At 50.0% G+C, this 10,419-nt stretch overlaps 2 protein-coding genes and 1 long non-coding RNA gene across 3 annotated transcripts; 1 reads left to right on the forward strand and 2 right to left on the reverse strand.

Moving 5' to 3' along the window:
- Window positions 1-260: 260 nt before the first annotated feature.
- Window positions 261-5,718, reverse strand: EEF2KMT (eukaryotic elongation factor 2 lysine methyltransferase). The gene is made up of 8 exons (XM_014888557.2): window positions 5,559-5,718; window positions 5,410-5,472; window positions 4,705-4,785; window positions 4,419-4,520; window positions 4,106-4,239; window positions 2,639-2,946; window positions 1,561-1,710; window positions 261-860 (listed from the first exon to the last, which is right to left on the reverse strand). Exons 1-8 carry the CDS (start codon window positions 5,640-5,642, stop codon window positions 760-762), a joined length of 1,023 nt encoding a protein of 340 aa, XP_014744043.1. The 5' UTR covers window positions 5,643-5,718; the 3' UTR covers window positions 261-759.
- A 631-nt stretch (window positions 5,719-6,349) lies between these two features.
- On the reverse strand, window positions 6,350-7,558 carry LOC148221927 (uncharacterized). The gene is made up of 2 exons (XR_015807275.1): window positions 7,472-7,558; window positions 6,350-7,035 (listed from the first exon to the last, which is right to left on the reverse strand). It is a non-coding gene; the product is annotated as an uncharacterized LOC148221927 (long non-coding RNA).
- Window positions 7,558-10,419, forward strand: NDUFB6 (NADH:ubiquinone oxidoreductase subunit B6). The gene is made up of 4 exons (XM_014888500.2): window positions 7,558-7,877; window positions 7,953-8,045; window positions 9,091-9,135; window positions 10,267-10,419. Exons 1-4 carry the CDS (start codon window positions 7,698-7,700, stop codon window positions 10,333-10,335), a joined length of 387 nt encoding a protein of 128 aa, XP_014743986.1. The 5' UTR covers window positions 7,558-7,697; the 3' UTR covers window positions 10,336-10,419.

The following is a 10,419-nucleotide window of genomic DNA, read 5'->3' on the forward strand; positions in this document are numbered from 1 at the left end:
ATTTTTCTGCTTCAGGACCAATGGTGCCCGACAGGAGAATGAATAATGGATGATGGAAAGTCTGAGAGCAGGGGAGCTCAGTCCTTGCTCTTTGCAGGATACCTGGAGCACTGCTATGGAGAGGGATTCCTTTTGCAGTCCCAGCAGCCACTGTGGAAGTGGCAGTCCTTAGGTGAGAGAAAGGGACATCAATTCTGACTTGTCATCACTGCACAGTACAGATGCACCTGATTTACAGCAGAGGCATCCTGGCACACAACTACAGGTATTGGTCACTGTTTTATTGGGGGGTTTTCAGCTAATCCAAACTGCAAGTATATACAGACATAAAACACCAGAGTAAACAGTTACAGCTGGTTTTGGTATCAAAACTCATTGATTACTCTGAAAGATCGTTTTGCTCTCTTCTCTGTGTGAGATCCCCATCCTGTGATCCTGCAGGCTGCCCAGAGTACACAGTACATAGTACAAATCACAACACAGTTGGGAAAAAAGCCCCACTTGAATTCTGTTGTCTTCTACAGAATCCGAGTGATGTGTGATTGGGGCTCTCTGGTTTCTGTTGCTTGAGGTTCAGTCACTTCCCAGGGGAAGCAGCAGGCTTGGATCCATGCTGGGAATTACAGGAAAGAAGGACTCCAGATGTCCACATGTCCAGCTGTATCCTCAGAACCTCATTTCCAGAATTCAGGATCATTTTACAAGGCTGAGACAGCTCCTGTTGGTCTCAAAATTCCAGTTCTGTTTGCCAAGCCAAGCCTATATAAATAGTTGTAGAATAGTTACATCTGGCTGCACATCATAGAGAAAATTACAGCTGCTGTGGGCTGGAATCATCTGCCACCTGATGCCAGCTTTATCTGTGAAGAGAAACACTGGCAATCATATTTATGCTTAATAAAGAGCAAAAGTTGCATGACAAGTTCTGTAAGAAGAGATCTTTAGCATTCTGTGATTGACAGGCAAATGCTTATGAGTGGTTTTTTTTAACCCCATTAATGCCTCTGCTGAACACTCGGTGTCGCTTTGTGAATTAACCAGAATTTCACAGAATATCCTGAGTTGAAGAAACCCACAGGGATCATCAGGTCCAGTTGGTGAACACCAGCTGAACAGCAAAGAGACTCCAAAAGATAAGCTTTAGAAGTGTATATGAAGAAAAATCCCCAAATCCCTCTTTTATTAAATCTCTAGTTGGGGGTTTTAACTCTCAAAGAACAGATAAGATAAGATAAAGGGCTGCATCTCAGGTGTTATCACTGTGACAGTGCAGCACTGATGGCTCCCTCCTTTAAGCTTAAACGTTTCTTTACTTTCCTATTGGCACCAGACTTACAAGTCATCCCTCACAGATGTGAGCTGTGATAGCCAGGATGCACCTAAAGGTGAGTTCCAAGCTCCTGATGAAATCCATGTGCAAAAGCTACTGCTCTTAAATCCAGCTCTAGGATAAGATCCTGCTCTTGGACAATGCTCCTGCTCCTCTCTAGCACAGAACAAGTAATGGGGAAAGAGGCAAAAAGGCAAAACTACTGAACACTGGATGGAACAGGCACCCACCCAACTCAGCCTGGAACAGCTGATACGTGTCTGGATTCCGGATTGTGGAGGCAATGAACACCTCAGGAGCTCTCCTGTCTGCTCTGCAAGTGGAGAGTTTCTGTAGCATCCCAATGAGGGCTAAAATTATCTCAGGATCATACACCACATCTACAAAAAAAGAAACATACAATATTTATTGAGAATTGAGCAAAAACCAGAATAAAAACAGCAAAGCAGAAATACAGTCTTTACAGTGCAGGAGAATATTGATATTTTATGGGCTATGCCCTCATCACTAGAAATCAGTGCTCCTTTTTGTAAATGGATTGTCAGATATTTTATTTAAGCCCATCCTAAGGGAGGCAGCAGAACCACTGAGTGCTGGTGCTCTATTCCCACTGCCCTTGGCAAAACAAACCTGCCTTGTTAGAAATGAGTGCTTTAGAGGCTGATGCCAAGGATTTGCAGAAGTTTTCATCTGGAGTCATTCCCTGGAGAGCAGAAATGGTGATGAGAGGTCAGTGAACACCAAGGGGAGTGGAATGCTGATGCTCAGAGGGGGTTTCCTACACAGAGGTGTCCAGGTAGTGTGTGTAGCACTGCAGTTACTTGTGCTGCAGTGTGGTAAGGGCACATCCTGCTGCAATGAGAAACAGCAAGTAGCAGAAAGATGTCAGTGGCCCTCAGTTCTTGCCTTCAGAGTCCAGCTGGGGCTGGTTGGGCACTGAGCAGTGTCATTGGCATTAGGTACCATGCAGTGACTTCATTTTATAGAATTCCCATTCACTGCATCCTGTGATACCTTGGATGCCAAAGTCATCTTTGCACCTGGATTGTCAGGTTTTTCTTTGCAAAGCTCCAAATCAGGGTGTAAGACCCACAGCTGAGACATTCTGCTCTCATTAGGTATCACCACTCTCATCCTACTGGCACTAGATTTTCCATGATTGGAGTTTTTATAAAACTCCCTCTGAATTTATACACAGCCAAGTCCAAAACAAGGTCTGTAGTTGGTTTCTGTTATTGTTATTCCTCAAGAGGCTGCCAGGGTTGCTGAGCCCTGCCCATCCCTGCTCCCTGGGAGTGGCTGTGGTACCTGCTGCAATGACAACGTCAGCTCTGAGTCCCTGCAGCTGTTCTTCTGTCACTGAGCCCCAGTCAAGCTCAGCAACAATCACTTTTGGGTTTTGGCAGTTCTCCCCTTCCACCTCCTGTCCTTGGGACTCTGTTTGGATGCTCCAGGTCGTGTCAGGCTCTGGGATGAAGCCATTTAGCTGGATGTTTTCTCCCAGCTGTCTGAGAACATGGGGGTGGCAGTCACTAAATATGAATGTCCTGGGTTGGCAGGTCTTGCAGATGGCAATTCCAGTGAAACCAATCCCACTCCCTAATTCCAGGATTGTCCTGAGGGTAATGGAGTAAAAAGTACTATCAGGATTGAGTTGGAAATCAAAACATTCTAAATATAATTAAAGATAAAATCAGTTCCAGATAATTACAATAATTTTTAAGTGAACCATCCACAATCTAACCTTTGCCCCAAGCAAATGAAGAGTTGGGAATAACTGAGGGTGGAATTGTCAGCATAAAATTAATTAGCTGAAATGCTGATTTCTGTAAGGCACATTCCCACCACAGGGATGAGAGACATTCCCACATGGCTTTAGCCATCTGCAACTCCAGTTTTTAGTCAGTCAAGAGAAACAGACACTGAGCAGCACAGTTCCTTCCCCTGTGAGCTTATTATTAAATTATCTTTCCTCAAGAGTCCTTGCTCATCTTGACTGCTTATAAATAAAGTAGAAATTATGTGATCAGAGCTGCCCACTAATCACCTAATGTAAATAATCCTTGGTGAATCCCACCATGGATTCATGGTCGTTAGTAAAATTACTGCAAACAGAACAGCTGACCTCACAGAGCAGGTCAGACTGCACAGTACAGGGGCTTGATCCTAAACCATGTCTTGACAGGGTGCTCTCCTGGGTTAAAGTTTGGCAGAACAGAAAAGAGCAGCAAACACACAGCAGCAAAAGGGTGAAATTTCAATTATTTTAGGTGTATAGTCTGTTATTAAATATTTCTGTTATTAAATTGCAGTTGTGGAGCTCACAGTATCAGAGGGCTGGAGCCCCTCTGGAGCCAGGCTGGGAGAGCTGGGGGTGCTCACCTGGAGAAGAGAAGGCTCCAGGGACACCTTGGAGACCCTTCCAGGGCCTAAAGGGGCTCCAGGAGAGCTGGAGAGGGACTGGGGACAAGGCATGGAGGGACAGGACACAGGGAATGGCTTCCACTGCCAGAGGGCAGGGATGGATGGGATATTGGAAAGGAATTGTTCCCTGGGAGGGTCGGCAGGCCCTGGCACAGGGTGCCCAGAGAAGCTGTGGCTGCCCCTGGACTCCTGGCAGTGTCCAAGGCCAGGCTGGACAGGGCTTGGAACAGCCTGGGACACTGGGAGGTGTCCCTGCCCATGGAATGATGTCCCTTCTCAGCCAAACCATTCTGTGATCCTGCAGGAGTGAACACCTCTGTCCTCATTGCTGCAGCCCTGCTGCTGCCATACCTGTCCCTGAACACACTGGGGTTCTGCAGTGCCCACTGTGCCAGCAGCAGAGCAGCCTCCCATGTGACGAGCCCCGTGGTGCCCCTGGAGATGAGAGCAGTGCTCTCGGACAGGCTCACACAGTCCCCCGTGGGCTGCAGGACAAGGGAAGACAAAGATGGATCAGCATAGGCCATAGATTTAGAGTTTACAATCAAGAGGAGCACCTGGAAAAAGGCAGGAAGCACTCCAAGCTTCAGGGTGGGTGTTTTTCAATTATTGCTTACTTTGAGTGAGTAAATGTGGTTTAGAAGAGTGCAGGGTCAGTTCTTACCAGTAAGTAGTTTTTGTAACAGTGAGTAGATTCTTCTTCTTTTAGAACATCTGCCAGTGCCTCGTAGAGTTCATCCAGGGGTTCAGCTGCTGTGGATTCAATCTGTGGGGAGGAGAACAGGGCAGCTCTGAGCATCATATTGTCATGAAACAGAAAACAATTGCCCTCTAAGCCCCATTTTAGTACAGTGTATTTACACTGAATGTTGTGGTTGGTAATTACATGAGGTATTTTCAAGGGAAAAAAAAAAAAAACAATGAAAAATAAGCTGAAAAGCAAGAGGTACCTTTTTGATGAGCTCAGTCAGGAAGCACCTCCTGTACTTGGCCGAAGGGGGATATTTCACACACAAAGGATGAAGAATTGTCTAGAATGAGAACACCCATGGAAATCAATTACCCAGGGCAAGGTTTAGGACAGGCACTAAGGACCAGAGAAGGACCATTAATTGGCTCTGGGTACCATGAAATGCATTGGAATTTAGTCTGTATAAGAGATGCTAAGCCAGAAATTGAAATGGGATGATTTCTGACAGGTTTGTGAGTTTACAGATTTGTGGCACAAATGTCTTACTTTTTGTGGCAACTTTTCAATAGAGTAAAGAGGAAAGTGGAGTGGAAATAATCCAATTTACTCTCCTCCTTCTTTTGCTCTTCTCTTCCTTCTTTCCACTTTGGTTTGCTGTCTGATTTATGATCTCCATCTGCAGGGACAGTTTAGGCATCACCACTCCCTGTATTCCCGAATTTCAGGAGCAGCTGCGCTGACTGTGCCATTCACCACATAAGTGCTCTGGCACGTGGGTCTCAATTTTGATCTAAGAGCACCCGAATACCAGGCAGAGAAGGAAATCTGCAGTTCTGTAGAGCCTAACGAAACACTGCGACACCGGCTCACCGCTCTCGGTATTTCTGAGTCATTCCGGCGGCTTTGGGACGCGCGCTGGCACCGCCCGCAGGTGGCACGGGGGTGACTCCGAGCTGTCCCTCACCTGGCGCAGAATATCCGCCAGCAGCGCGGAGTCCGGCGCGGTCCGCAGGCTTTGTTCGAGTTCCTAAAGCAGGATAGATAAATAAATAAATATATTAATTAATTAACAACGCCTCGGGGCCGCCTCCCCCCCGCCCGGTCCCCCCGTACCGGCCAGGGCAGCGAGCGAAGCGGCCGCGCCGCCAGAAACCGGCGCTGGAAGCGCAGCGCCAGCCCCGGCCCCGGCTCGGCCATGGCCCCGCACAGCACGGCCCGGCAGGCCGCGAATCCCCGGCCTCGCCCGGCGCAGTGCCCGGAGGAGGAGCCGCCCAGAGGGCGGAGCGGCACCGCCCGACGGGGCGCGAACCAGGGACCGCCGGAGCGGGGATCGAACCCGCGATCTCAGGGACACGGCGCGGCTCCCCCGAGTGAGCTGCCCCGCCGCAAGGGGGCGCCACGCCCCCGCTGTGACCGGACCGTGCTGGGACTGAGCCGAGCAGCGACGGCGCGGGAATGTCGGGAGAGGGAAAACAAACACCGGGAGCGGGGAATCTTTGGGATCAGGGAAGCATCGAGATCATGCAACACTGGAATCGGGGAAACATGGAATCATCGGATCAATGAATCATTGGGATCATAAGAATCATGGAAACATTGTAATTATGGAATCACGAAATCATTGGAAACACAGAATCAAAGATTATTGGAATAATGGAATCAGTGGGATCATGGAATGGTTTGGCTGAGAAAGGTGATTAGGGGCCATCCCATCCCACCCCCTGCCATGGGCAGGGACACCTCCCACTGTCCCGGGCTGCTCCAAGCCCTGTCCAACCTGGCCTTGGACACTGCCAGGGATCCAGGGACAGCCACAGCTGCTCTGGGCACCCTGTGCCAGGGCCTCAGCACCTTCACAGGGAACAATTCCTTCCTGTTATAAATGAGAGACAAAAGTCTCGATATTCAGCAAAATTTAGATTGCTTTATTTGATATAGAAAGAGCAAGCAGCGCGCTGGGGAAGGTGAGGGGTCACCGCCCACTCCACCCTCCACCGAACCTTGGTTTGCAGCCTCTTCTTAGACTGTGGTTTCTCATTGTAATCAATAATTTTTGGGTTTTTTGTTGTCATAAGCAGTGGTGGTTGAATAAAGATCTTTACACAAATTCACAAAGCCTTTGGGTGATAATCAGTCACAGATAGCCATCTGGTCCTTGTAGATAACCACCAGAGAAGTTCTGGAAGTCTGGTGTGGACACACACATTTAGAGAGCTAGGAAATTACAGCTTGGCAATTCCTTTCAGGCCTGGATTTCTCCTGTCTCTCAGGTCCATTCCCAGGTTGATAAGCTGACTACAGCTTCAGTTAAGGGAGGCAGTCTCCCAGAGTGATAACTTGGTGAAAAACAGACTGGAATTCATAATAAAGATTAACACCTGGTGTCTTTCCCATGGGACATCCGGACATGTTGTCCCAGGGGATGTTTGTCCCAATTGTCCAATGAGCTCCTGTCTTGTCCTAACTGGACGTAATACACTTTAAATACGGGATGTCCGTACAATAAAGTTGGCCTTTTTTTCCCCGAAAGAAGTCCGTGTGTGTGGCTGTCTTTTCTCTCTCTTTGCAGCGCAGTGACCACAGTCTGGTCCTTGAGATAAGCAGCATTGATCAGACAAAGGCAGGAAGGGCTATTGGGAAATCTGATTTTGCAAGCCGGTAGCCGATACAACTTATTTGGAAAACATAATATAACATAATGCAACATAACACAACATAATATAACATAACAAGGTGATTGTAAACAGAATGATTTTATAATATAATTTGCTTTATCTAGTGTCCATGCTTCACTTCAGAGCTTAGGATTCTGGTTTATACAAACCCTAATGCTTTTATGATTAACACGAATCTTTTATCAATTATCACATTCCTAATGTCCCATCTAACCCTGCCCTCTGGCACTGCGAAGCCATTCTCCCTCGTCCTCTCTATGCTGTTGCAAATAGATTTGCCTCATCTTTCCCCTCAGTTCCCTGCAGGCACTGGAAGAGGCCACAGCTGAGCCATCCCGAGCTGTTTTTTACCCTAGACACTCCCGGTTTTCGGAGCTTCAATCACGGCAGAGCGGCCACAGCACCGCCATCACCTCGGCAGCCTTGCCTGGACACGTCACAACTGCGCGCCCCGTGACGTCACTGCCGCGCGCCGCGGCGAAGGACACGGCGCCCGAGCGGGACCGAACCGGACCGGAGCGAGCCGAGCGGGGCCGAACCGGACCGGAGCGAGCGGGACCGGGTGGGCTCAGGCGCCATGAGCGGCCCTGTGGAGGATGAGAAGCTGCGGGTGCAGCAGCTCCGCGCCCTCCGGCGCCGCTGGCTGCGGGACCAGGAGCTGAGCCCGCGGGAGCCCGTCCTGCCGCCGCGGAAGCTCGGGCCCGTGGCCGCCTTCTGGGACCGCTTCCTGCAGCCCGGGGATCCCTGGCGGCAGCAGGTGAGCGGCGGGACGCGGGCACCGTGCGGCCTTTCCTGGGCCGCTGCCCCGGCCTGACTGTCCCTGTGCCCGCAGGTGCACAAGTTCTACCAGAGCGGCCGCTTCTTCATGCTGCGGGTGCTGCTCCCCGCCTGGGCCATCACCTACTACGTGAAGTACCACGTCCGGGTGCGTGCGGGGCCCGGGGGGTTAACGGGAATGCTCGGGAAGGGGCGGGGAAGCGCTGGAGAAAGCCCAGCGAGGGGGATGATGCGAGGAGTGGGAATGTGCTGCTGACATGCGGTTGCAGGTGAAGGTTGTTCCCCGTGGCCTGTTCACCACTTGTGTTTCCTTGCTGGGATAGTAGTTATATATAAATTTTGTGTGATTCTTCATCACAAAAAATCACCCTTGTGAGACCCCACCTGCAGGGCTGCCTCTAGATCTGGGGTCCAACAGCAGCAGGACGTGGAGCTGCTGGATAGAGGCCAGGGGAGGCCACAGAGGCGTCCCAAGGGCTGGAACCCCTCTGCTCTGGAGCCAGGCTGGGAGAGCTGGGGGTGTTCAGCTGGAGAAGAGAAGGCTCCAGGGACACCTCAGGGCCTAAAGGAGCTCCAAGAGAACTGGAGAGGGACTAGGGACAAGGGTCTGGGGAAGGGGGAATTGCTTCCCCCTGCCAGAGGGCAGGGACAGATGGGATATTGGGAAGGAATTGTTCCCTGGGAGGGTGGGCAGGCCCTGGCACAGGGTGCCCAGAGAAGCTGTGGCTGTCCCTGGATCCCTGGCAGTGTCCAAGGCCAGGTTGGACAGAGCTTGGAGGAACCTGAGATAAGGGAAGGTGTCCCTGTGCATGGCAGGGCATGGAAGGTTTAAGGTCCCTTCCAACCAAAACCATTCCATGATTTATGGCGATGCCCAGCTTTTCCTGTGATGTGAGCAGAAAAGTTGTGTCTGAATTGTTCGTGCCCTGCACAAACAGCAGGAAACATCATTGCTGGTAATAACCAGGGCAGCTGTTGGTGTGGGGAGGGAAAATGCCACCCCTGCCCTCCCTAGCAGGTGTGACTGTTGTAGCCTCAGGTATTTCTCTAAGCAGTGGAAGGTTTAACAAGACTTGGGTTTAGCACTGTTTGTATTCTGGAAGGGTTGTCATACCCATTTTGAAAATCCTTTCTGCTTCCTCCAAGTAACACTGTTCTCTTTACCCTTCCCTCTCTTCTCCCCCTGCTTCCAGAAATCTCCACACGGTGTGGTTGTGACAAACCCACGGATATTCCCAGTAAGTCTCTTAACACTTGTCTTATCTTTCATCTGTGTCACACAGATGGGAAGGGGTTTCCAGGGAGGTTTGTGCAGCACCTGAGAAACATCTAGTGACGACTTTCCCAAGGGCTGTGCTGGATCCTGTGGGCAGCACAGGGACAGTGGGTTTGGGCACTTTCATCTTGTCTTCAATCCCTGTTTCAATGTTACCTCCTCTGTAGCACCTGGCTGTCAGAACGTGGCCAGTGCTGCCCATCCTGGGTGGAAAATACAACCATTCCCTTTGGGAATGAGTGTGCAAAGCCCTGGTGATTATTAACACGTGGAATCACACAGGAGTGACTCTGCTTCTCCTCATTGTCAGCACTGAGAATGTTGGTTCTGCCCTGGTCCCAGTTGTCCCTGAAGGACCCCCACACTCAGGTGTCCCCAGAGAGTTGTGCCACCTCAGCTTGGGACAAGTTTCATGAAGCAGAGAGTGTCACAATGTTCAGTCTTTTCTGTTTTCAGGCTGCTCTGAGCTGTTACTGATTGGTGTAACAAGTCAGAGGGCAAATATTCCCACAGAATATCAGCTCTGCCCTTTCTGCGTGCTGCCCATTTTTGGCATAATACCTCCTAATCATGCTCTAACATAAAATTATAAAATATTCCATCCCAAATAACCACAAAGCAACACACTGAAAGTCGGGCTGTTGGCCTCTATCTTCACCGTAATTTTTCAGTCGATTTAGGTCCACTCAGCAGGCCAAGACTGTGCCTGGAGCTGGAACAAGTGGTGCTGGGGCAGCAAGCTGATTTTTGAGGGATTCCATGGCTTTCTATGGGCTCTGGGCTGTGGGTTTGGACTCACTGATCACTGCTGGAGAGTATTATGCAGTGTTATAAGTAATTTTTTAAACAAAACAGGCTCAAAATGTGTGGCTGCTGTTCTGTAGTGAAAACAAGGGGTAAAGCAAGTTCAGACTCTAGATAATTTTGCTTGACGTTATTCCAGTGGTCTGGGAATGTTGGGTGAATGAGAGTGTTCTGAGTGAGTTGTGAGATTCCTGCCTGGCAGTGGGGACTTCAGGTTCCCTGAAGGACTGGGCTGTGCAGGGCGAGTCTGGGTGCCACGGGGAATGCTCACCACGCTCTCATCCCACAGGGGGACAGGATTTTAGAGACTGGAGAGATCATGCCACCCCTGAGAGATGAGCTCCACAAGCACCACTGATGGCCAGGAGCTGATTTCCTCCTTGGGTGAACATGGTGAGAGCTGCACCTGCTTTGTCTCTTCCATAAAAGAGTCTTTATTCTG

Source organism: Sturnus vulgaris, chromosome 16, assembly GCF_052056855.1.
Source record: "Sturnus vulgaris isolate bStuVul1 chromosome 16, bStuVul1.hap1, whole genome shotgun sequence".
Taxonomy (NCBI): Eukaryota; Metazoa; Chordata; class Aves; order Passeriformes; family Sturnidae; genus Sturnus; species Sturnus vulgaris.

Excerpts from the sequence above, each read along its gene's own strand:
- EEF2KMT (XM_014888557.2), bottom strand. The coding sequence starts at position 5,642 with ATGGCCGAGCCGGGGCCGGGGCTGGCGCTGCGCTTCCAGCGCCGGTTT. Across the intron at positions 4,786-5,409 it reads TGGCGGATATTCTGCGCCAG|ACAATTCTTCATCCTTTGTG; the intron begins GTGAGGGACAGC and ends TTCTCATTCTAG. Across the intron at positions 2,947-4,105 it reads CCCAGTGTGTTCAGGGACAG|GACAATCCTGGAATTAGGGA; the intron begins GTATGGCAGCAG and ends CATTACCCTCAG.
- NDUFB6 (XM_014888500.2), top strand. The coding sequence starts at position 7,698 with ATGAGCGGCCCTGTGGAGGATGAGAAGCTGCGGGTGCAGCAGCTCCGC. Across the intron at positions 7,878-7,952 it reads GGGATCCCTGGCGGCAGCAG|GTGCACAAGTTCTACCAGAG; the intron begins GTGAGCGGCGGG and ends CTGTGCCCGCAG. Across the intron at positions 8,046-9,090 it reads ACGTGAAGTACCACGTCCGG|AAATCTCCACACGGTGTGGT; the intron begins GTGCGTGCGGGG and ends CCCTGCTTCCAG.